The following is a 26,044-nucleotide window of genomic DNA, read 5'->3' on the forward strand; positions in this document are numbered from 1 at the left end:
TGTACACGATTTTATACACAAAATCTGCATTTCACAGATCATGTCCCAACAAGTCCCAACACTGTTCAACAATATTTAATACTGACAGTTCCAGTTTCATGATGAGAAGTTGCTGAAAATGTTACATGAAACGCGGTTCATCCTGGTTTTTACAAAGTTTGTAAGAACAGTTTTGTGCATTACAGGGTATCTTTACAAAGAGTACAAGACATTATAAGATCATGATACATGATTTTTTTGCTCGATCAGAAGTCTTTGTCCCAGTCTGACAGTTCATTTGTGGAGTTCTTGTGGTCAGCAGCGTGGGAGGTGGACTTGCTGTAGTCCAAGAAGTGACGGACCTAAAGAGAAAAGAGGGGACGTATGAGAATGCGTGTCGTAATAAATGTGGAAGTAAGTGTCAAGGATTAGAATTGCATACAAAGTCTATCTTACACAGGGCGTGACTGGAGAGCTCAAAGCTTGCTTACGAAACGCCTCCCAGTCAAAACCTTCAAACCACCTGCAGCACATAACCGAGGCCTGAATAAAACAGGGTGATCAAAATTTCAAGTGACGCAGGTGAACAATTCCAGGTGTCTTACCTGTGTCTCTGGACATCCTTGACCCCGTTCCTCAGGTTTCCAAGTCTCTCTGAGGGGTTTTTCCTGAGAGGGTTCAAACAGATGAAGGTCACAATACGATGATAAGAACCAGAGGGCAGCTTTTCTGGGCTACCTTCTGACCAGAGGTGTGGATGAAGTTATGTTTAGGGTGCAGTTGTACCTGCAAAGCTTCCTAATAAGGTTTCCAGGTATCTTGGTGATGGATTTAGGGAACTCCGATGCATCCAGGCCCTGGAGGATGGCTGTGTAGGTTTTCATTTGGTCAGAGCCTGAAAATGGGGGACTGAGAGACCAGAGGAAAAAATGTCTTTCTCACACTGTATCTTCCTGCTACATTTTGGTTTTACTGTAATACAGCAAAAAAAAAATTAACATTGCTACACCTAAAAATATTTTACACTGAAGTACAGTACAGGCCACAGGTCTGGACACACCTTCTCATTCAATGTGTTTTCTTTATTTTCATGACCATTCTCACTGAAGGCACCAAAACTATGAATGAACACATGTGGAGTTATGTACTTAACAAAAAGTTGAGACCTGGCCTCCACAGTCACCGGACCTGAACCCAATCCAGATGGTTTGGGGTGAGCTGGACCAACAAGTGCTAAACACCTCTGGGAACTCCTTCAAGACTGTTGGAAAACCATTTCAGGTGACGACCTCTTGAAGCTAATCCAGAGAATGTCAAGAGTGTGCAAAGCAGTAATCAGTGCAAATAAACTAGTATATAAACATGTTTTTTCACCTTTTCTTGTTAAGTACATAACTCCACATGTGTTCATTCATAGTTTTGATGCCTTCAGTGAGAATCTACTAATGTAAATGGTCATGAAAGTAAAGAAAACGCATTGAATGAGAAGGTGTGTCCAACCTTCTGGCCTGTACTGTATTTTGCACCCTTGGTTCTTAAATTGTGGTATGTGGCCCACCCTCTAGTGGTTCTCTGACACGATTGTTCATATTAACAGCTGCAGTGTCATTCTTTAAAGTGGTCGGAAGTCTAAGTAAATGGAATGTAAACCTGTTACTGTCCAAGGTGGCACTGTTACACACATTTGCTGGTGTCACACAGTTTCTAGTGAGATGGGGGAAGTGGCCTTGAGGCCTTTTTTGACTGACATCTGGCTGGTGTCATTTTGGAGACGGCAGACGTGTGCTGCCAGGGTGAGGAAGGTTGGCTACCATTTCCTTTTGGCAAACAAATTGAGGCCAAGATGAGGCTCCAAGGGTGGCAGATGGCTGCTAAATAATTTTGTCACCATGAGCATACAACCCTCTGCACAAGAAGGGTAGAAGATGTGCACATTCTTTCTGCTGGTGCTTTTAAGACGTGTCTTCACTCCACAGCCTGGCTTCCAACGTCACATCTGCTCAACGCAGTGGGTAAAAACCGTCGCTATCTGCCTGCTATGACGCCGCGTGGGCCACCGCTATCTGATCTGTTCAATCAATCTTTTAATGATGGCTGATGAGGACGCTGACTGTGATCATTAATGCAGCCCTGCTCTGAGCCCACAGATTCACTAGATTCCTCCATAATTCCAGAATTTAATGAATGTAAGAAATCTTCTCAGGGATTACAGATACACAGACAAATACAGATATAAAAGTTTATCAAAGCTTTTAAGAAAATGACATCGCTGCTGAAGTTAATCTGTTGTATATCAGAATGTTCTGTTCTCGCTCTCATTAACAGCAATAGAAATTTGGACAACTTGTGTTCTGTATGATGGCCTAAGATGCATTACCTGGAAAATGGCTTTTGTGACTGAACAGAACAAAATGGCTTTGCTTTACCAGAGGAGCAGCATGTTTTCGAGGGGAATTAGCCAGATCTGTCCTCAGAAGCCCCTTGTCTTTGTCCTTTTTTTAGAGATACAATGTGAAATTGAGCCGTGTTCCTGGAAACCTACTCACTAGTTCAGGGTGGTGGGAACTGAATCCTTTGGACTAAATGTTAACAATGAAAGGCACTAAAGCATTACATACATTTTAGATGTTATAATAAACCTGGCTTTCCAGCTTTCATTAAGATCACACCCCTTTATTAGACCCTTGAATAAGAGAGTCCTTTGCATGGCATTGCAAATTCAGAAGAGCTGGAAAACCTAAAAACCTGATACTCCAGGACCAAGCTGTTCATGTCCAGTACATGGCTGCCGAGTCTCTTCTGAGGTTTTTGGGATGCAGGGAATGTTCAGCCCGACACCAACTCAACATTCTGCGCTGGTTCCCACCGAGTGTCTCGGGGGCTCGCTGACATTAGGAGAATTCTTCATTTGTCAGCACTGATACACCATTGTCACCAAGTAAGATGCATGTCTTGTGTATAACAATAAGTAAGCAGAAGAGTGAAACAGGCTCTCTGCTGCACCTTTATGCGTATAGAAATACCATTTACTAATGATGTGCTTTTTCATGGCTTGTATGGCCCTTTATTAATTCCTAAGGTCTGGAAAAGATCTGAAAAAAGTACACCCTACTTTCCTTGAGTACGTGGAAACATATGCGGAATTACAGTGTAAAGTTGTAAATGCAGTGCAAAATCGTATCTTTTTTCATGTAAAATCTTTTTGGTTACTTAGCAAGGTGAATTTGAACATATTCTAGCTTTAACTTTATTTATTGCATAATTTCTCTTGAAAAAAGAAGCCAAATAAGCACCTTTTTCAGGAGCAAAAACACAGCATTTCCTTTCAATGTGCCTCAGTGTGCCAGCCTTACACAGGATATGATGAACAAAGGTGTTACACAAAAGTACGGCCTTTCCCACTTTTAAGGTTTATCTCCCTCATTGCTACCCCCCCTGATCTGTTGTGAAGTTTTTCTGCTTTTCTCCATCAACCTTTCCTCACATCGTCTGCTGCACTGTCTCTGCGCTGACAGAATGAGGGCTTTGTTGAAGAGCAACATGCAATCTGTCTCTTGGGTCCAGCTTCTTAAGGGTAAACCTATCTCCCTTCTATGTCAACCCTTTCAATCGGAGAGCCTATTATCCAGTTGTATAATGACAGGGGAGCAGGCTCTGGTCGGTCTGAGCACTGATTCCTTCAGAGGAAACTCACACCAGCACTGGACGTTTTTTTTGTTCAGAAAGGTTGCTGTACACTGAATATGGCAAGTGTGTCTTCAGAAATCTGTGGTTTTCCTACAGGACCCATCTACCTGAATGGAGGATCGGTAATTTATTACATGTCTGTGTCTCTTAATTTTTTTCTTTTTACACAATGAAGGCACCTACTGATTATAAGGCTGGGCCACAGATGTCTGACAGAGGTTGTGTTTTGTACCTTCTTTCCTATAGACTTGTCTATACAGAAACATTGGAGGTCAGAGAAAAGTGATCAATACTCTTAGATATAATAAACGGTAAAGGAAATTTTAAAAAGCAGCGCTAAACTTTAAATTTAGCAAGACAAAATGGTACATATGGTACTAAGTGGGGTACTTAAAAATTTATTTTAGGGAAAAGGTTAATGGTTTCTAAAGGGGAGGACCCAGGTACAGGTGCTTAAACAAAAAACGGTTTATTGAAAGTGTGGGATGAACAAACATACAGGAATCTACTTTGATGAAGGGGATGGGCAAACGAGGAAAGGAAAACTCACACGGGGGGACACTCCACATGAGAACATCTGAAAAACACAGCAACATCGTGGACACACACCCCATCAAGACCCAGAGTCCCACCGACCCTGACCATGACCGTACCAAGTGGTCCATGCCAGCCCACCGACCAGACACCGTACATACATGCACAGGCACAAGCGCTCGCTCACACAACGCACACACAGTGACAGAACATCAAGACCCAACCCAGAAATTCTGGAAGGGCTGGGGCCTGCACCGTTGCCCCGGTGGGGCAAAGCACTGTTACATAAACAAGCTTTTATATAAGAATTACTGCCAATTCAACTGAGATACAAAAGATAAAAGTGAAAGTGAACAATGAGAGTTGATGTGGAAAACCAACAGGGAATCACTCTTTTAAATGAGTAAAAAACTGTGTTTTAACATAAATTTATGAAATTTTGCTGTGAATTTGTAAGTGAACCTACGGTCTTATCTTACCTTCCACTTAGTAACTCGTGAATGAAGACACCCAGGGCCCAGAAGTCCACCGCTGCAGAGTGTCCCTTGTTCAGGATAATCTCAGGAGCCATGTAGCCAGGGCTGCCACAGAAAGTCCAGGTCCTCTTTCCACAAGCCACAACTTTAGCGCAGCCAAAGCCCATCTGACAAAAAGCATGAACACTGTTCAGGTTTATTTTTTTATTTTCCTACCTTTCCAGAAGCGAATATATATTGGAAAACGGTGGTTTTCATCCTGGTTTTAGAGGTTCCCCGTTGACCTTTTGCTTAACCCGCCAGATGCTTTGTTTGATTTTCCACAATTGCCTGACACTCCCTCAGCATTCTGGGAGGAGGCCCGTGAGGAAGCCCTTGCTTTGAAGGTCTTATTAGGTTTCTGATTAAAGTTTTATCCAAGGTGTCCCTTGCTTTTTTTAGAGGTGGAAATGTTCAGGTTCAAAGAGTCGAAGAGCTTTAATGTTGTCGTTAGAAGGAGAAGGCTAATTTAGCCGGCTGAACACACATCTCAAATGAAATCTGCCTTCCGACTTAAGAACTGCAATAATTATTCAACTTCTACTAGTGAGGCCTACGTTCCACCAGAGAATATCCTCCTGTCCATCTCATTCTAGGGTTGCTAAACGGCGGGTCCTGGAGACCCACTGTCCTGTGCAGTTTCACTCATCAGATAAGCATCAAGCCCCAAGATCTCCGGAGAACCGTGCAGGACTGCTGCCTCTGTACACAGTACCAGCTTTGCATATCCATGGTGGTCCAAGTGAACGTTTTCCGGCCTCACGTCCCTGTGGATGATGCCCCGACTGTGCAGATAGGACAGCGCTTCCACAACGCAGGCTGAAAAGAACCGCGCTGAGCTTTCATCAAGCGCACCGCTGAAAAGCACAAACACACACAGTTTAGAAGTTGAAAAAGAAAGTAATAGATGGCCCACAAGATTTAGTACAGTAGCTCTGTTTTAGCGCAAATCCCCATTCACCATCCCCACAGCTAAACGTCCAATCGCTGTTCCTATGCAAACGCCCTGCTGTCAAGTTTCTCAGCACACCGTGCATTTTAAAGCCAGCTCTGCACTCGTGCGTTAATGCCTTGAGCTATTTATAGTAAATCTAATTCATTTTTGTAATTCCCCCTTTCTAACATGCAGCCATACGCGCCGCCGCCTCTTATTTCTGCGCCCCAAATGGCCAAAGCCGCTTTTTTCAATATCACCACCGATGTGGGTTTTTTTTCCGCATGAGAATTATTCGTACAGTTTCATCTGGGTGTTTATCCAGGAAACGACCAGGAACAATCACACAGCGTTACTTTCTCGATCCCACAAGCACCCCGGTCAGCCTGTCTACTGTATAGATCCGGCTGGAGGACCCAGACACAAAGTAAAGTTCACTTTCCACCCCAGCAGCTCACAATGTTAATGCTGTGCGATGAATCCTTTTTTTGTTTTGTTCATATTGGAAATAGTGAGATGTGTAAATATCTTCATAAAAGTTGTTATCTATTTTGTTGATCAATATTAAGTCTTATTTTTTTAGTTACCACCTTGTCATGTTCAGGGGGTTTGTTTTGCCTCAGTGGCCCTAAACTCAGCCTTCAAAGTTGGACAGGTCTTGGTGTAGAGGCCTGACAAAGTTCCGTGAGAAAAACAGTTCTCCAGAGCCAGCCCCCACCCCACACATTTCCTGCCTCTGTTGCCACCTTGTGCCCCCTTCACATTTCTGTCTGCCCCCTCATATATGCCTGTCTAGAACCGGCCCTGTGTGAGAGGATCCAGCAACTGGCTAATGAACATTTTACTGGTGTGGTGTGCTGAAGCCAATGTAACCCACGATACAAAAGGAACAAAAGTCATTACAGTTCTTCAAAATTCTCATCATCACAGTAGATGAAATGACCATTTCTTTACTCAGCATAAAGTAGAGAAGAGAGAAGAGCACCTGTCTCTCAGCAAGGTCCAAAGTTCTCCTCCCAGACAGACCTCCATTATCATGTAGACGAACTTAGTATCTCTAAAAGTACAGCACAACCTGGCAACAGAACACAATTCTATTAACACACTGTACACAAACGCACAAAGGCAAATGAACACTGAAAAAAGCAAATCAGCCAAACAAAATAAACTGTTCTGTTTCAATGGGGGTTATAGGATTGACAGCGAAGCAACTAGAATTTCGGATATCTACACTTTAATGGATGTAAGAAAAGTGTGTGCAGCATGACAGCCATTTAGGAGTGAATTTAATCAGGGTGCCAAAGCGTGCGTTCATTCTAACAGTGTACAGTCGTGGCCAAAAGTTTTGAGAATGGCACAAATACTGGTTTTCGCAAAGTTCGCTGCTTCAGTGTTTTGAAATCTTTTTGTCTGTTGTTTGTTTGGTGTGTTGAAGTAGAATTTCAAGCATTTTATAAGTTTCAAAGGCTTTTATTGAAAATTACATCAAGTTTATGCAAAGAGTCAATATTTGCAGTGTTTTTTTCAAGTTCTCTGCAATTTGGGTTTTTTTGTTTGTCCACCTGCCTTTTGAGGATCGACCACAAGTTCTCAACTGGACCCATGGACCCAAAATGTCAAAAGCCACTTAGTTATGACAGTGTGGCACGGTACGCCATCGTGCTGGAAAAGGCCAAACTGTTCTTGGATGGTTGGGAGAAGTTGCTGATGGTTTGGTACCATTCTTTGTTCATGGCTGTATTCTTGGATGAGAAGCAGCCCCACACATGAATGGTCTCAGGATGCTTTAATGTCGGCACGAGACGTATAGCGTCACCTTTTCTCACCAGACTCGTAATGGCTTCACTTCACTTATTTTACTTTGATTTTCCTGGAGAGAAGTGGCTTCTTTGCTGCCCTTCTTGACACTAGTCCATCCTCCAGAGGTCTTCACCTCACTGTGAGAGCAGATGAACTCAGACCCGCCTGCTGCCATTCCTGAGCAAGCTCTGCACTGGTGGAACAATGATTTCAAGCATCACCCCCCTTTTAATTAACCAGTCTGCTATTCTAACTCAGTATGATCTCCTGCCTATGTGCTCCTCAACACTCTCACTTGTGGTAACGATAGCTGAAATGACCTCAGCAGGTCCATTTGTGACATTAAAACCTTTTCATGGCAAAGAGGGACTTAACAATTCATCTGATCATTCTTCATAACATTCTGGAGTATATACAAATCGGTATCATAAAAACACAAGCAGCAAACTTTGTGAAAAGCAGTGTTTGTGTCATTCTCAAAATTGTGGGCCACGACTGTAAGTATGCTATTGGGAAACATCCCCCACCCAGTTGCTGTAATGGCCCTCTAGAAATGGTTCTGGACATACAGGGCAAATTTGCTCTGCTCCAGTGGACATGCATAGCAATAAAAAGCGTGCATTTCAGGTGCCAGGTTCCCACCTGACTATGAATGGGCTGTCAGACTCCATCATGATTTTTCTCTCATTCTGGAGACGTCCCTGTTGACCAGAGCTGATGGCAGAATGTTTTGGCACAATCTTGAGCGCAAACAAGCGACTAACATCGCCTTTTAGGTGCACCTGGATGAGGGGACGACAACACATATACCAACAAAGCATCAAAATCCACATCATAAAACCCTTTTACCCTGAAATGCATCAGACCTTAACCTGGACACACTCACCAGCTCCACGCTGCTGAACTGGCCCTCACCCAGTGTACAGATCACTTGGAAATCACTTAGTGAAGCTCCAGAGGTGAGACGAGAGCTTTCCTGTGACCTGTTCATAAAGAGGATGATAAATACATGTCATATACACATTTTCAGATCTGGTGATCTCCTGAATCATATTTATTTGTAAGACAGTGTCAATAGTCACAACCTTCATTTTGTTTGATTCAACCAGTTCCCCAAGACAGACCCCTCTGATCCCCTCTCTGCACATTGCCATTATCTCAGCCAGGACACAGAGAGATATGATAACCTGAATTATCTGAAAATAAATAAAACATTCTGTCTGAACAAAATTCGTCATCAGCTCTTTATCCTCCCCTACTGGACAACATCACATTTCTTCAAGCTCCAGTTTCTGCTTCTTCAGTGCTCCAGACACTTTTAGGCTCATTTGTAATAGGTCTCCCACATAAACGTGTGAAAATGTCTTCAGAAAGACTGCATTTGCTGCAGATGAACATCTCAGGTACGCACTCTTATTACTCTGAAATCTTTAGTGCTGGGAGAGAGATCAAAATGAGACTACTGCCTCATTCTCCAAACAGCTTCTCCTCACCACAAGTCCTACGTTTTTCTCTTCCTTTTGTACGAACACAACAACAGAGCACCTTGTTCATCTTTCAGACCCCTTCTGCTTTACTGGATCAATTTCTTCGCTCAGTTCCATCGGCCAGGCCCTTTACAAGCTGTTTGTTCAAACATCAGTGCAGAGCTCTTTGGGGAGCTCCTTTCTGACCCCCTTTTAAACTGTGCCATTTACTCAGATGATTGAGCTTTTGGAACCTTCTCAAGCCTCTGCACAAATGTTTCCATACCATAATCATGATCGCTGATAATGCATCAAATGCCATTTTTCTCACTTAAAACCAGCTTCACACACACAATAAAGTATGAATTTTGAAGATGATAAACACTAAACATGAACAAGAAAGCAGTACCCAATATGCATGTCAAACAATTCTGCCATCACTGAAATAATACTGTATTCAGCATAAGGTTTAAAACATAAAAGGTTTAAATATTGAAAGAAAACGAAAAAAAAATGAACCTTAACAAGCCAGAAAATCTTGTTCTTTCAATGTAAGAACAGATAAGTTGAACCTGAACACACTGGCAGATAATGTGGCCTGATTGTAGTAGCATTTTCCTTGGTTACTTTTTCTCATTAATTACAATGATTTTATGCAAACACTGATGGCATACTTTGCCCGAGAGCCACCGTTATCGCCTGCCATCTTGCTGTCTTCGTCCAAGCTTGCCAGGATTTTCTTAAAAGCCCTTAAGAACAGAGCGAGAAGGAGCCCAATGAAAGTGCGACACAATGTTCAGTGCCTGCACACAACTTCATAGACGTATGACCTCACTTACTCTCTCTGCAGAACCAGGCAGGTGACACTTCCAACAGCTGAGACACTCACTGTCCTCATGTCCTCTCTGGGAACAGAGCACATATTTGGACATTGACATCTGCAGACATACAGTACAGATGAAGATGTGCCACCTGTAGTGAAAATCATCAGCATTTATCTCACAAAGCTCTCCAGCGTGCGAGGCTCAGACATAATTTGCTTTGAGAGCCCACTGATGCCTACTGTGCGCTTGATTGTGTATAATTTGGAGGGAATTTGTCAGCCTTTAGTCTGCACTCTTGCCAATCAGCAAAAAATCAGTCGGGGAGACGCCGCTGATGAGCCGAAAACATTTGGAACAGGCTGGGGACATCTGTCAGTAAAACAGACCCGGGAGCCAGGTGTTCTCCCCAACTGCATTCCAACCTTCACATCTACCCCAAAAGTGATGCTATATAAATCCATCCATCATCTGGACCCCTATTATACCCATTTGGTAGAGTCTGTGGTCCTGACATGTCTACATATTACAGGTGGGTGACATGAGTAGCCACCCTGGGTGACATTGTGTCAGGTGGAATGGACAAAAAATTGCAAACATTTATTAAGGTTTGTGTGGTCAATCTCTTACTGAAGGGAAATTGCATGAAGATTTCTTTTCATGACACCACTAGTACAAATCAGCTAATGTTAGACATTCTGTCAATATCAAAAGAACTACAGTGGGCATTTTAATCTGAAATGTCCTGTTCCAAAAAAAAAAAAAAAAAAGTTGTGACCTTTTGACTTTGTCAAAAAAGTATTTTATGTCACACTGGATCTAAGTTGATGATGCTGTTGAAAGAAGCTACCTGAGCACCTTCTGACCCAGCTGTCTTCTGCAGAGAAACATGTCAGAGTTCTGTATAATCCATCAGTTCCTCAACCAGTCGAAGCTGTTTTGGCCACAAACAGAGCTATGACCTCTCGAGGTTTAGACTTCACAAGATCTATAAAGGTATCTTGTGGTAACAGTATATTCTGCGCTAACCCATTATTAAAATCCGCACACTTAAATATGGTGTTGGGCTAGTAGGATTGAACCGAATATCCTCTTAATGATCAAGTGAGATGATGGTAACATAAATAAACTAAATTCTAAGTGCGAGACTTGTGTAATGACGTGTTATTCCTATCTTTCGTGACTTTTGTGTTTAGGATTAAATGATGGGCTTGATGACACTAGCATGAGCCTAACAGCTAGATGACATCAGCATCGGTGCTTCTCCTGCTCCACCATGAGACATTACACATTACCAGCCACCCACAGCGGCAGCTGAGATATCAACAGGCCGGGCCACTTTCATCAGAGGCAGCTCAGATTCACAGATAGTCCACCATTTCTGGTGAGCCTCCTTCCCTGTCTCTCTGTGTCCTTGTGTATTGTTGCTGTTTCCTCCGGGACCATTAAAGTCTCCAGAATCGAATTCTTCCATCACACATAATGCCAACTTGCAAATTTGCTGGAAGATCAGCTGCAAGCATAGAGGAACGTCCTCAAGCCAAAATCTGTCTCAAAGATAGACAGTAATTGACACTTGTTTCAGGGGCGTCCCAAGCATTTCAGGGCAGAGAATACTGCACGTTTTTCACAACTTATCGACCTCATTTTGTATTCTTACCAATTTCATTATCATATGGTGAATTTGAAGTGATTGTCATTGTGAAACACTGCAGCACTGCACACAGTGCCGTGTGTGGGGACGGTACTTTGCTCAGTGGCACCTCAGCGGCACCTTGGCGGTCTGGGATTCGAACCAGCAACCTTCTGATTATGGGTCCGTTTTACCCACCGCTTTTACAGTGCGATGAACACGGACTTCACAGACTATCCCTTGCATCCGAAAGTCATCTTAAGAGAACTCGTTCCGGGTTTCGTGTTCTTACCCCTGCAGAGCTCTCTCTCCGAACCAGTCCCCTCGGCCGAGAGTGGACAGGCACACTGGCTCCTCTGCGACTGACGGTCTCTCGGTCACTCTCACCTGAAGACAGGCAGCTGACGTAAACACACCAGCCCAAGGAGACGGATTGTTTTTTCATAGTGGTGCCTTGGAGCTGTCGTTCCCCCATCACATTTGAATTTAACATGAAAAGAGTCTTTATTTAGTCCCAACAAACGCTCGAAGCTACAGGGACACCGCTGATAAATAAATATCCTCATGACTGGCAGCTGAAAGAAAATGCATTCAGTGCGTCTTGTTGCTTGGGCTTACCTCATACTCTTCAGAAATACACCTTTTAGTTTTGTGTTTTTCTCTTTAAATCAATATAGTTTTTCCTTATTTCCGAGTCCTGATTACATTTCCTGTTATAGCACAGTTTCTCCCAGTCGCAACATCAATTCTTTTGCTTTAAAAGGGTTCCTATATTGCTGTTATATAAGAAGACAAGGAAATAAAAAAAGAAATAAATCTGTAATGAACAGCAGCGTTGCCCAGAGGAGCTGGTACTGATGTAGTTTTGCAGGCCTCACACAGGACGGATTTGCCGGCTGTCCTCTGGGCTCACCTGGCCTTGGCTGACAATGAAGAAAGCGTCTCCTGGGCAGCCATGTCGGATGATGTAATCACCGTCACCGAACTGAGACTGAGTGGGAAGCCGGGATGCAGCGGAAAGCCAAAACGCACAAACACAGAGAAGGGGGCGGCACAAAAAAATGACCACGATGTGTCTGGTGAAGCACAGCAGTGCAGAGCGAGGAAATGTCAAGTCATTCTTCAGTCAGTAGATTATAACACGAAGTTTGGCCATTCTGTACAGGCTATAGCATATGTGAGGTTTCAATGTGAATTTATTTTTCACTCGTGACTTATCGCCAGCCCAACCCTAATCATCAACTACCCCTAAAACATGTGTTTGACCCAGCATTCATTTAATCTACTAACAACAACTAAAACACTAGAGAGTACTAGAATAAGACCACCCGTTAATAAAGTAACTAACCTTTAATCGATGAATCGATGCTAACAAATCAAATCATTCAAATGAAAATCGAAATAAAAATATATGTGCATCATTTCCAAAACTGTAAACACTGTTTGTATTAATAATCAACATGAGAGACATTGAAGTGAAGGCAACATACCTCCTCCAATGCCTCAGATGCCTTAATCAGACGCTCCTCTGATAAAGACCTTAAGAAAGGCACGCTGCAGACACAGAGATAATGGAGATGAGCAGACTGCACCCAGCGTATAGAATTTGCCTCCGACAAGCTATTCGGGGCCCGTTGCCGAGGGCCAAATGAGCTGGTAGAGAGAGCTGTAACCCGCGGTGACGACCTGCGCAGCAGTTCCAGAGACTGGGAGATTCTTAGCAGGCCGCTCTTCAGCATAATGGCTCGGAATGACTGTCGGTCTATGGCCCAGAGTCGGATGTTCATTAAGGCTGTGGGGAGAACAAGAGAAAGACGAGCGGCCATTTACCACATTTTTTATTAAATAGATGGACTGCAAAAGGTGGTAGAAATCATTCTGAAAGATATGTATGTTATTAAAAAAACTAAAAGACTAAAACCAAAATAGCCATAAATAAACTGCTGTACTGCTTCCAGATGAAGAGACGGAAGATATCATTTTATTCCTTTATATAAAGAACAGTTCTGAATAAATAAAACTCTAGGCTTTGCAAATGCAGCTCCTTCTAACTGATATGAAAATATGGTGCAGTGGAGCTGCTATTCATTTCATAGAGAGATTTATTTACTGCATAGATGTACAGTATATGTCTCCATCTCTCCTACCTTCCTTTTTTAACCCCATTCTTTCTATTTCCTATCCCCATGAACTGAACAAGAGAAGAAAGCAAACTTGTGCCTGAGAGGTGGTAAATTAATAATGAGCTAAATGAATAGGTTCTGCAGGGCATTGTGGAAATAACACTGCGGTCCTGCGCCAGCCATCCATCTCTGCCGCGTTTAAGCACCACTTTTAAATTAAAGCTTTTTCTGCCTCACGCTGATACAGAAAAATGCACATGGAAAAATCTCGATTACTGCATGAGAAAAAATAAGGCACGTAATAACTGAGTTCCTGATGGATCACTGCAGCAAGAGGCAAGGATCTAAACAACTGCATTTACAGTAAAGGCCAGAAGTTTGGACACCTTCTCATTCAATGTGTTTTCTTTATTTTCATGCCCATTTACGTTGGTAGATTCTCACTGAAGGCATCAAAACTATGAATGAACATGTGGAGTTATGTACTTAACAAAAAAAGGTGAAATAACTGTAAACATGTTTTATATTCTAGTTTCTTCCAAATAGCCGCCCTTTGCTCTGGTCACTGCTTTGCACACTCTTGGCATTCTCTCGATGAGCTTCAAGAGGTCGTCACCTGAAATGCTTTTCCAACAGTCTTGAAGGAGTTCCCAGAGGTGTTTAGCACTTGTTGGCCCCTTTATCTTCACTCTGTGGTCCAGCTCACCCCAAACCATCTGGTTTGGGTTCAGGTCCGGTGACTGTGGAGACCAGGTCTCCACTTTTTGTATATTCATAGTTTTGATGCCTTCAGTGAGAATCTACCAATGTAAATGGTCATGAAAATAAAGAAAACACATTGAGTGAGAAGGTGTGTCCAAACTTTTGGCCTGAACTACATGTATACAAGACAAATGCTGGTATCCCAGTGACTGATTATTGTAAGCTGTTCACCCAGCAGCCTGTAAATAACAACCATTGAAAATCTTTCCACCTTGTGTTATAGGCATCACTTTGAAATGCCAACATCTTCCTCATCCACCTTATTGGATGTAATGAAAGACGAGAGCAACAGGAAATGTTAAACATTTTCTCCACTTTGACCAGTTCAGGAATTTGTTGCATGAATGCATGCTCCGGCAAATGTGAATTCTTCTCAGGGGACTGTCATTGATGTCTTGCCAAGCATTGCATTCCCTATTCTAGTTTAATTAGCACTTTAATGAGTTCATGTTGCTGAGTTTAAAAACAGTACAGCCCCAAAGATAAGCCGACCAGGTTGATAAATGATCAGTTACAGTCATTAAATGGCTATAATTACCTTTTCGAAGTATGATGTTACTTACTTAAAAAGTCACATTTTTCCAGGCTTGATTAAAACAAAGATACAGAACAAAATTGCATTTTTGCTGATCTTCATCAGTTTCTCAAATGAAGAGGTGCGGGAGAGCGGAGAAGAAGAGGTTGCCAGGAAGAGACTGTCATCTTGGATTTGCCACCATCAATGGGCGACAGTGATGTATGTACAGACTCTCTGAACGAATCTGTCACTCCACAAAGGAGGGACACGATTTCAGGTCACTGGCGAGGGGAAGGGTTGCAAGTGGTCAAAAGGGCTGAAAGGATAGAACTGCAGGGAGGCCAGGGAGAATAGAGGGGGTGATAAATGGAGAACGGCTGCTGCCGGGATACAGGCAGAGCGAAATAAAGGGGAAGGTGATATTCTGAGAAGATAAAAGCGGCAGACAATCAAAGCAGACGTTCTATAACAAACACCGAATTGCCGGGGACGGACAGATACGGAGGAGCACAGGCAGCGGGCAGAGGCAATGGAAACAGACCAAAGAAGAAATGCGTCCCTCGCATAGTTTCATTTCCCTCCCTGACATTTCCCTCGCAGTATTCATGCCTCCGAGAATGAAGGAACATTAACGACTCTCGCGCACGTCGCCAGGTCACGGTGGCCATCGTTCGTCACTGACACAGAGCCAGTGCCTTTATTTTCCCACGCCATCTGTCAGCTTCGTCTGAAGAGCCACCTGGGTCTCTCCTGAAGGATGGTAATAAAAATGGGGGCAGAAAGTGCTGGGTTGGATCCGGCATGCGCTTTGGTATTCCTGTGGCAGGTGTGGGATGTGTGAGGGGATGCGGGTCGGGGAATGTTTCATTTTGCTGGTCTTACGCGGGGTGTGAATAATACACTGGGCAGCGCAGGTTCTACCTCACACACTCCGCATGAAAAACGCATTCATTCTGGGCTTTCGCTGTTTCCCTGTCAATATTTTGATACCATATCCTCAGGTAGACCAAAAGTGTTTAATTATTAAAGTGATGTATGATAAAAAATTTTTTAATAAAATAAAAAACACCAGAGAGCTACATAGGGATTGCGATCTTCAAACAAGCCCTAAAATATGGTTTATCCAAATATAATCTAAATCAACATAAAAAAGTTAAATGAACAAATCTCATAATGTTTTGCATTTTCAGATTTAATCTTGCATTTAATCATTTGCAATTCATTAATGAATGTCATGCAATGTGCAATGACCGATGCCCTTAGAACTTTGAACAATTTTAATTGCAATGTAATATTGCTCAAAGCTGGATATAAAAAGACACAAAAGTATCATTTTTGCATAGTTCCAGCAGCCACAGCCTATAAGATGAATGACTGGGTACATGCACTTGCATCAAACTGCATTGTCGGGGCCTGACTTTGCAGGGGGATCCAGCTCCATGTTACGGTCCGGAGTTATGGCTTGAGTTTGTGAGTTTTACCTCGACCATGCCCTGCCATCGTGCGTTGTGTTTGTTGCTTGAGTTTTACCTCGACATGTCTGTATGTGGCCTGTTTTTGTGGGTCCTGCCCTGCCCTGCCATCGTGCATTGTGTTTGTTGCTTGAGTTTTACCTCGACATGTCTGTTTGTGCCCTGTTTTTGTGGGTCCTGCCCTGCCCTGCCATCGTGAGTTGAGTTTGTTGCTTGAGTTTTACCTCGACATGTCTGTATGTGCCCTGTTTTGTGGGTCCTGCCCTGCCCTGCCCTACCATCATGACATGCATTGTAAAAATTACAAAAGAAGCCATAAAAAAACGAGAAACACTATTACTGATTTTTACCCCTTCATCCTGGTTAGACATCCATCCCTCTTATCTCCTCTTGCTGGTTACAATGATACATGGTGGATGACTGTAACCACGCCCTGCACGCGCATCAGGGTACTAATCTGCATTGCATTTCCGAGACATTGGTACCTTTGACTGTGGTTGTCCACGTGTGGCTGTGAAGGAGGGCCAGATCTCCAAACAGCTTCCCTGGTCCTATGGCATACAGCCTCTGGCCAGCTTTGGACACTTCCATCTTCCCCTCTGTAAATGTAAACATATAATCTTCAACAGATAAAACCATTGATGAATGGGGACCCTAACTGAGGGTTTGAAGGAAGACCACACCTAAAAGCCACCCTGTTCATTTCTACCCATGTATTAAAGCCACTCTCTAACACATGATCTCCAATCTCTTCAGGAAAGCCCTTTTGTGAAAGTGAAGTGATTGCCATTGTGAAACACTGCAGCACAGCACACGGTGACACAATGAAATGTGTCCTCTGCTTTTAACCATCACCCTTAGTGAGCAGTGGGCAGCCATGACAGGCGCCCGGGAAGCAGTGTGTGGGGACGGCAACCTTCCTATTATGGGTCCGTTTCCTTAAATGCTAGGCCACCACTGCCCCTTTTGTTCTCACCTTCCATAAATCCAACACTACAGCAGACTAGCTGTATTTCTAAAGGTGTGGTTTTATTTTTAAAGTAAATTGGTCCACAAAGAACTTCATTCAATAAATAAATACATTTGTTTAACAGGAAAATAGGAACTATTTTCCACTTTAATACATGATCAGACTATTGTAAGAGTAAATATCATCCTAGTGTTCTGGATCTATACAACCTGATCAGTGGTGAGTCACATTCAGCAGGCCGAGAGGTGCGAACGCTGCCTCAACACGTGTATCATGCCTCCTTAGGACAGGTTCATCACTGAGTCGCACTTTGTGCTTCTCCGTCTCGATTCCTGTTCTGTGTTCCTCTGCAATCTCAGGCTGCATCCCACATCTGCTCAGCACCTCATGAACAACAGAACTGGGTGGCAGCGCGAATGTCGCTGTCACAACGCAGAGGAACCCCCCCCAGCACCTCTTTCAGCGGCGTCCTCGGTGGGACAAGCCTCAACCCACTGCCTGTCAGATGTTTCTGAGGAGAACTGTAACGCCAAGTGATGCAGAAACCATGTTCCTCCTTCCATCAGTCCATCGTGTTTGAATGCTCTACCTTCACCCTTCTCAGATATGGACGTCCTGCACGCTTCCCTCTCTGAGCAGGTTCCAGGCACCTGAACACCAACTTGACTCGAGTCGGGTGGAGCTGGCAGATGTATGGGCTGAGGAGGGTGCTTTTGGGGGTTATTGTGTTGTTGTTGTTTTTTTTTTATTACTATTAATGAAATAGTAATAATAAAAAAAATAGGCTGTTCATAAGATCATATGACAGTTGCCAACAGCGCATTTCCAGAAGCATGTGGAGCACAGCACGTACCAGGCCCAGATGTTTCCAGAAATGACAGTTGTGGTCCATATATGAGGATTACATTTACATTTACATTTAAGGCATTTGGCAGACGTCCTTATCCAGAGCGACTTACAACGTGCTTCCATGTTACCATCGATGAAGAGATCAATTCTGGTTCACCAGGACCCCCAACTATGAATACAATCTTTTTATTCTCTCTGTTGTAGTTTCTATACATAATTTAGACAATAAGAAGGTTACAAGTGAATCTAAATATTCTCTAAGGAGGAAGGTCTTGAGCTGCCGTTTCAAAATACTCAGTGACTGAGCTGTTCTGACCTCGAGGGGAAGTTCATTCCACCACCGAGGGGCCAAGACAGATAAGAGTCTAGATGAATGTTTTCCTTTTACCTTCAGAGATGGAGGGACCAGGCGAGCAGTACTGGAGTCTCGGAGGGTGCGAGGTGCAGTGTGAGGTGTAATAAGGGCTGTGAGGTAGGATGGTGCTACTCCATGTTTGGCTTTGTAGGCCAGCATCAGTATTTTGAATCTGATGCGTGCAGCTACTGGGAGCCAGTGGAGGGAACGTAGCAGAGGGGCGGTGTGGGAGAATTTGGGGAGGTTGAAGATTAGTCGTGCTGCTGCATTTTTTATGAGTTGTAGAGGTTGGATGGTACTTAGAGGTAGAGGCAGTGAGACCTGGCCTACAAAGTTCCAGCTAAAAAATAAAATTGCAGGTGCTGCAGTATCGCCCAAAAAGAAAGGACAGTCTCTTAAAACAGCTCCCGAAATAAGTGAAGGAAATTGAATTAACAAAATGACAAAAATCATTTTAACCCTTCAGTGGCTATATGCAATGTTAAGTGAGAGTATTTTTTCATAGCTGTGAATACGAGGCTGATTATAATCTTCATAAACCGTGTAATTACCTTCAGCAACGAAGGCGAGAGAAGCCTTGTCGCCCTCCTGAATGACACAGGAGCCTTGGCTGACGGTTGTGGGCTGCATGCAGTCCACCATGGCCAGGATCTGGCCTCTCTCCAGGTGCTTTGTGAAGCCATTCTCCAGAAGAGCGGTCTTAATCAGCTCCTGTGACCTGAGGAAAGAGGCAGAATGGCTGAGGACACCCCCTATCTGTCACGATCGCTATACATGTGCTCGACTGCCCCGGGCCCGGTGTCACGAAAGCGCGGATGAATCACCCCGCGCCGAGAATCTCATCGACTTTTGTGTCACAATGAGAGTACATTTGCCCTGGATGTGCTCTTCAGAGTCAAGATCGTGTTCGGCGCCCTGAAGGCCCTGGTTTGCTTTTCGCTGAGAAATGCACGAAGGACGGTGTGACGACATTAGCCAGGTACACAAGTTCCCTTACTCTGGGCTTTTCCGGTGGCTTGTCAGTGCGATCCGAGAGAAGTGTTTCTGCTCGTGGTCGATTGGCTCTGTCCTTATGGCTCTCCTCTTCAGCCTCTGCGAAGAGTTATGCAACGCATAGCGTCCTGAAATGGACAACACAACACACACACCCATGAAACCAATGGAGAAGAGCAACAAATCTCCTTTAATTTCACACCTTCAGTCATTGTGAAAGGAAAATGTATGATTATATAAAGTGTGAAATGAAAGAATTTGTTTCTTTTCTGATGTGGAAAGAACATTAACTTGCAGAATTAAAACAAAATCAAAATGTATAAGCATAAAATGTCCTCCAAAATTAGCTTCTGTTCATTCTTTAATACAACCGTCCTTGAAGCATTCAGAATAGGGTCCAAATTTTGCATGTGGAGTGAAGAAGTAATGAAGAAAGAACAGATCTTTGCACAGTTCTACCTAAAGCTACTTTTCTGGATTGTTCATGTGTCAGGATTGCCTGCAGCTGGGCTCCACACCGGAATGCAATCCTGACGCCCCATAAATGCCGGAAGTTTTCGCCCGTTCGGGGTCGCTGGCATTTTCGTGAACTTCAGTTGGTAACACTGCTTATAATTTGAGTTCTGGCAATCGCCACACGCCTACGGGTTAGTTTTAGTTCTTGATTTATGTTAAACTGTTTTCGGCCACCGCGCCATTGTTTCTTTGTATTTGTTTGTTTATGAATAATAATAAAACCCCCTTCCCAGTATGTCAGACCTCTGCGCTTCCTTCCCCCGTAAGTCCGTAGTCGTGACATCATGTCTGAATATCAGAGACCTACATTTAGGAAAGTTGACTAATATACAGCATTATAATTATATAGTAGATGGCTCAGTGGGTAAGGAATCTGACCCATGATTGGAAGGTTGCTGGAAGGTTGCGGTCGGTTCGAATCCCGATCTGAGCACCTCAAGGGTGATGGGTCAAATGCAGAGGACACATTTTGTTGTGTGCTGTGCTGTGTCACAATGACAATCACTTCACTTAATTATGGATAATAGCCTGGGATACCTGCAGAGGATCCGGAGGCGCTCAGCGTGACCCGGAGACGGTCCAGCTCCCCTTGCAGGCGGCGGATGAGGTCGTCCTTGGCATCCAGCTCCAGCTCCAGCTCATCGATCAGCGTGTCCCGCTGGCGGAGCTCCTCGATCTTCAGCTGCAGGGCGTACTGGAGGTCCCTCAGCGTACCCATTACCTGCGGCCAGGAGAGAACAGGACCACGGGCGGTGCATGGGGCCACTTCACACCTGGCAAGTGTACGGAATCCACACCAGTTACCGCAATCCGCAGTTTACGTGATTTTTAGTCCTTTATCGGCAGATATTTAATAGACACAAACAGGATCATCAAACCTACAACCACAAAAACACCCCACATCACTGGTCCTGGACTAGTGGGTGTCAGAACACTTTTAATTTGTGCAGTCTGTAATAAACTGGTGTAATAATAGTGTTGTTAGCATTGTCGCATACCAAAAAAATACAAATAACGTTAATTATTCAAATTAAATATTTCTGCTTGGAAATCCTTTAAATCTAGAAAAAAAATGTTTGCAATGCTGGTAAAGGAATTCTGTTTATGCTGATGATTTAAAAACTTCCTTCTTACCTCTGCTGATGTGAAGCCGACACACCTGCCTTCGCGCTGAGCTGAAAGACGTGAAAACGGGAGAATTTACAAGGAGAAAAATAACTAATAACGCTGCAATAAACGATCATCGTCGACATTTACTTTGCGGATTATCTGCCTCGTCGTCGCAGGAGAAGGCGGGAAACGCGGACCGGTTCCCGCGCTGCTTCATCCGATCAAGCTCCTCGTGTCCAACACGGATACAGACTCTCTCTCTCTCTCTCTCTCTCTCTCTCTCTCTCTCTCTCTCTCTCTCTCTCTCCCTCTCTCTCTCTCTCTCTCCCTATGTCCCTCACTCTCTCTCCCTCTCTCTCCCTCTGTCCCTCACTCTCTCTCCCTCTCCCTCTCTGTCCCTCACTCTCTCTCCCTCTCCCTCTGTCCCTCACTCTCTCTCTCTCTCTCTCTCCCTCTGTCCATCTCTCTCTCTCCCTCTCTCATACACACATACATATATAAGCACATACACACCCACATACACACAACACACACACATACATACACAAATACACACACACCCACACACATACATACACGCATGTACACACACACATACAAACACGCACATACACACACACACATATCCTCAATAGAAGCGAATTCCTGTATTTCATCTTATGACTATTTTTGTACTAATTTATGGTGCTTATGAAGTGCAATACAAATAAACAAGTCTTGAAGTGACAAGCATCAGTATGCATTTATCATGGGTGACATAACTCTACTAAATGTATTCATTTAAAGAAGTATAAATTGTACACGACAAGCTATGTGGGCTAGAAATGTCTAGAATTTTCCACAAGCAATTTCACCTACTAATGAAAAGAATATTTTCATTAGTAGGTGACAAGCATAAAAGGTAAAGTTTCGAAATGTTGCATCATCTGTATGTAGGGCTGAAAGTAACCTAAATACAAAAAAAGACTGACTGTGAATGTAGGTTATATTTCTCCAGGCCTATATAACTATGGCTTATAAGATTCAACACAACTCTTGTCAAACAGGCCTTTTAAAACACGGCGTAGTCACAGCCATTCTCGGGAATAATAAGTGGGATACATCCATGTGGTAATGTTTCCGCGTCATGTTCGCAGGCACCGGAGTCTCGGCTCTGCTGTCGTTCCCAGCGGGAGGAAATGAAATGAGGGCCCTGTCATGTCAGTAGCTTCCAGGATAGCTTCCCTCCACTTTGATCCCATGTTAATCTTTAATTCAGTATTAATATTCAAGGCGTAGAACCCGCGCCGCTCCGGAATTCATGAGAGCATGTCAGCTGTACTGAATCAAATTAGAGCCCATCGATGGAGCCAAGAACATCTTTCACAGTCCCAGCCCAAGTCCCCATTTTGTGTGTGTGTGTGTGTGTGTGTGTGTGTGTCGCTGTGTAATTCCCTAATATTCATGATCTGGTGAATGTCGAGCCAGTTTATTTTATACAACACATCTGGACGCTAGCTGCTTTTTTTTGGGATTACTCCAGGTGTCTATGCTGATGTTCAGTTCGTCATCCAGATTTAATTAGGTTTAATTAGAGATAGTATTTACTGGCTAAATTGGACAGATTCTACAGCACATATCCAGGGAAAACATCAAGGAATTTCTCGATTGAAAGACGCTTTGGGACCAGGCCTAGGCTTAATCCATCAAACGGAAAGTGATCGATATAGATGATGAGCGAGCTAAAATGTAAATTTATATCGCACGAGAGATTGTGATGAATGAAACGTTGTGAACGCGGAATTGCTGGAGTGTTTTCGGAGCCGCCTCACTCCGCAAGAGATGAATGAGCGATCGGCCGCTCCACACCGCGCATGCGCAGCGTCGCACTACCGCGTCCGGTGGAGGAGTGTGCGTGTTTATAATGGCTTGGTGAGAGATATATATATATATATATACCTGCGAATGCTTGTCGGACCTACTGAATGACAAAATGATCCTTACGGTGAAGCCGCTCCAGGGGAAGGAATGCAGCGTGCAGGTACGGCTTTTTGTCGCATTTATACAGCCAGCGTCAGCTAGCCGACTAGCTAGACAGCTAGCATACGGTTCACTAGCTCGCTAAAACGGCGTCGGTTTGGACATTAAAGTCCCGTCGACCCCGTGCTCGCCATTGGCCTTGAGTATTTTAGCGTATTTTAATACGAGTCTGTTTCGTGTGGCGATGCTGTCGCCGGGGAACGTCGCCTCGCTGCTGCTGCGGCGGCGGCGGCATTTGAACCACTTTCGTCTTTGTCCGAGCAGGTTGATGAAACGCAGTCCGAGGTCGCGTCTTTTTAGCCGGCAACGACAGAAGGGAACGTAGCTTCTGGCACTGGTCGCACAGATTAAGCACAGTTGTGACACTGGCCGCGTTTAGAAGCGGTTCTCTGAGTGACGTCACAGCACCACGGTCTCGAACCTTCTCCAGTCCTGGTCCGATAACTTCTTACAAAGTTAAACCCTTTCTGAGCTCTCATCCTCTCTTGGTACTTTCATATTATGGATTTACAGCATTGGTCAGACGCCCTTATCCAGAGTGAATTACGGTCAGTAGTTACAGGGACAGTCCCCCCTGGAGACACTCAGGGTTAAGTGTCCTGCTCAGGGACACAATGGTAGTACGTGGGGTTTGAACCTGGGTCTTACGGTTCATGGGCGACTGTGTCACCCACTAGGCTACTACTGCCATCAAATTTACAGTGTGGGGCGTGGAAATATATCCGCACCTCATAACGGCAAATAATCTTTCACAAAAACACACACTTGTCTGAACGTTTAAGGGTCATGCAGTGATGACGTTTTGACCAGGGATACAATTTGTTGTCGTTTCCGTGGAAGCAGGGAAGGAACAGGGCTGCATAGACGGCAGTGACACTGACAAAATATTACGTTAGTCTTCAGATGCTCCGTACTGGAAAAGAATGGAATTTTGCAATCGATAATGGTCCTGGGGGTGGGGGGATTATCTAGTCTCCAGATTTTCTGACGGCACCAGTATTGGTGGGCCAATATGGCCATGTAAGGTGTGGTTTTATGTCCCTTATCAGTGGGACGGTGTTGGCCTAGCGGGTAAGGAAGTGGCCCCGTAATCAGAAGGTTGCCATGAGCAAAGCAGCGTCCCCACACACTGCTCCCCGGGCGCCTGTCACGGCTGCCCACTGCTCGCCAAGGGTGATGGTTAAAAGCAGAGGGCACGTTTCATTGTGTCACCGTGTGCTGTGCTTCACAATGACAATCACTTAATAATAATGTGCTTTTGCTGTTTAAATCTGTTTATATGAAGTTACAAATGCATAATTGAATCCCGATGTTAATAATGTTCATTATACGTTACCAACCTGTAGGTCACAGAGGATGAAAAAGTGTCACAGGTCAAACAGCTGGTCTCGGAGCATCTGAACATTCCCCCAAATCAGCAGCGTTTGCTCTACAAAGGGAAAGCCCTTGCAGGTAGGCAGCAGGCACGATACCTCCTGGATGTTTTTTGGTTTCCTGTCCAAAATGGAGTCTCTCACCATTTGGCTTAATCCTTCAGACGAACACCGGCTCAGTGACTATTCCATTGGTCACGAGGCCAAACTGAACCTAGTGATTCGGCCCGCTTCAGAGAAGAGTGCGGGTATGGGGGTGACCGGCGGCGGTTCCGGCAGCGGTGCCGGAGTGTGGCACTCACTGTCCACTGTGCTCGCGAAGCATTTTAGCCCGGCAGATGCTGCGAAAGTACAGGAACAACTGATCAAGGTATGGTCCACGGGGCGGGGGAATAGTGGGCTCTCTTAACCAAAAACAATGACCTATAGGGCCATGGGAGGAGCATTTATTATATCCTGATTGGGTGCCACCCACAATGCCTGTCCTGGATCAGATTCCCCACCCCCGCTTTCAAGGAATGGCGCAAAAGTGCTCAGTAGGCATCTACAGAGGGGGTAAAATGAGTAGAGAAGCTAGTTTGCAGATGAGGTGAACTTGTGTGCCATGGTTTTGTGTCTTATTCGCTAAGGTTTTACGTGTGTTCTGGTTTTCTCTAACCTGCTCTGGTGATTGGTGGAAAAAGAGAAACTACAGGAACTACATTTCCCATCATCCCTTGTCTGAGCTGCAGGTACTGGTCTGAGGGTAATAATAGCAGCATGTTCAACGTGTGCCTTTTTAGAGGGAGGATTCAGTGCAACGCGGAACAAAGCCTCCTCGTAGAGCAGCGTTTCATGGTCCTGCTCACGGAGAGCCCCAGGTTTTCTTTTTTGTCTTGTTTGTGACATTTCCCCTGAACCCTGCCAATTTGTCACAGCAAATCATATGCTGCCATTATTACCCTTAGATCAGCAACTGCAGTTCAGACACGGGGATGATGGGAAATGTAGTTCCCATAGTGTCGCTTACACAAAAACATAGAAGCTTTCTTCTAAAGGCCACAAAGCCTTCTCCAAATCTTTATCCAAGGGGAACATGGTGTGCAAAATTATGAAGTCCTGTTCAGTACTTTACAATATAAGCTCTATAAAACCATTCTTGCTCTTGATTTGTGTGAAATAGTCATAAAAGTGCTTCCTAGTCATGCTTTTCATGTTCTGTTCCTTCACAGGACTACGAACGCTCCCTCAGGCAGCTGAGTCTGGATGATATTGAACGTCTGGCAGGGCGCATGCTCCACCCAGAAGCAGAGGGCATGGACACGTCATTCATGGACTGAGCAAGGAATGAGCCGGCGCACGGCCAATTCCTAAAGATTAAAACCAGACTTTTGACAGGGGTGTTCAGTTTTTTTTAAGTGGATATTTGTTTTTTCCCCCTTTCTTTTAAGGTTTGGAATTATTAACAATTAAAAAGCAGTTTTATACATATAAACAGCATCCTATTACTGTTTAAATTATCAAGCAGAATTCTGCTGACATCTACTGAGAAACTCTTGTAAATATCATGTAAAGGACAATAAAAGAATTAAATATTGTAAAGTATGTTTATTTGTAGGTTCTCTTCTGAGTTTCCT

General features: G+C 44.1%; 2 protein-coding genes across 4 annotated transcripts; one reads left to right on the top strand and one right to left on the bottom strand.

Annotated features, from left to right (window-relative positions):
- Positions 1-59: 59 nt before the first annotated feature.
- On the bottom strand, positions 60-21,310 carry LOC114799227 (cGMP-dependent protein kinase 1-like). 3 transcript variants are annotated; one of them, XM_028995683.1, is made up of 21 exons: positions 21,184-21,310; positions 21,061-21,101; positions 20,464-20,647; positions 19,415-19,538; positions 18,969-19,135; positions 16,729-16,842; positions 13,056-13,161; positions 12,860-12,923; positions 12,283-12,360; positions 11,662-11,756; positions 9,755-9,820; positions 9,590-9,664; positions 8,336-8,432; positions 8,092-8,231; positions 6,635-6,724; positions 5,431-5,572; positions 4,680-4,843; positions 766-888; positions 585-647; positions 436-502; positions 60-341 (listed from the first exon to the last, which is right to left on the bottom strand). In XM_028995683.1, exons 1-21 carry the CDS (start codon positions 21,251-21,253, stop codon positions 246-248), a joined length of 2,166 nt encoding a protein of 721 aa, XP_028851516.1. In that variant the 5' UTR covers positions 21,254-21,310; the 3' UTR covers positions 60-245. The 3 variants fall into 3 exon arrangements, with proteins under 3 accessions (XP_028851516.1, XP_028851518.1, XP_028851517.1); XM_028995685.1 differs by having other exon boundaries at positions 20,464-20,699; positions 21,184-21,268; XM_028995684.1 differs by lacking the exon at positions 9,590-9,664.
- A 1,569-nt stretch (positions 21,311-22,879) lies between these two features.
- Positions 22,880-26,004, top strand: LOC114799849 (ubiquitin-like protein 4A-B). The gene is made up of 4 exons (XM_028996747.1): positions 22,880-23,056; positions 24,402-24,507; positions 24,593-24,798; positions 25,640-26,004. Exons 1-4 carry the CDS (start codon positions 23,009-23,011, stop codon positions 25,745-25,747), a joined length of 468 nt encoding a protein of 155 aa, XP_028852580.1. The 5' UTR covers positions 22,880-23,008; the 3' UTR covers positions 25,748-26,004.
- The last annotated feature ends 40 nt before the right edge of the window (positions 26,005-26,044 follow it).

Source organism: Denticeps clupeoides, chromosome 11, assembly GCF_900700375.1.
Source record: "Denticeps clupeoides chromosome 11, fDenClu1.1, whole genome shotgun sequence".
NCBI lineage: Eukaryota > Metazoa > Chordata > Actinopteri > Clupeiformes > Denticipitidae > Denticeps > Denticeps clupeoides.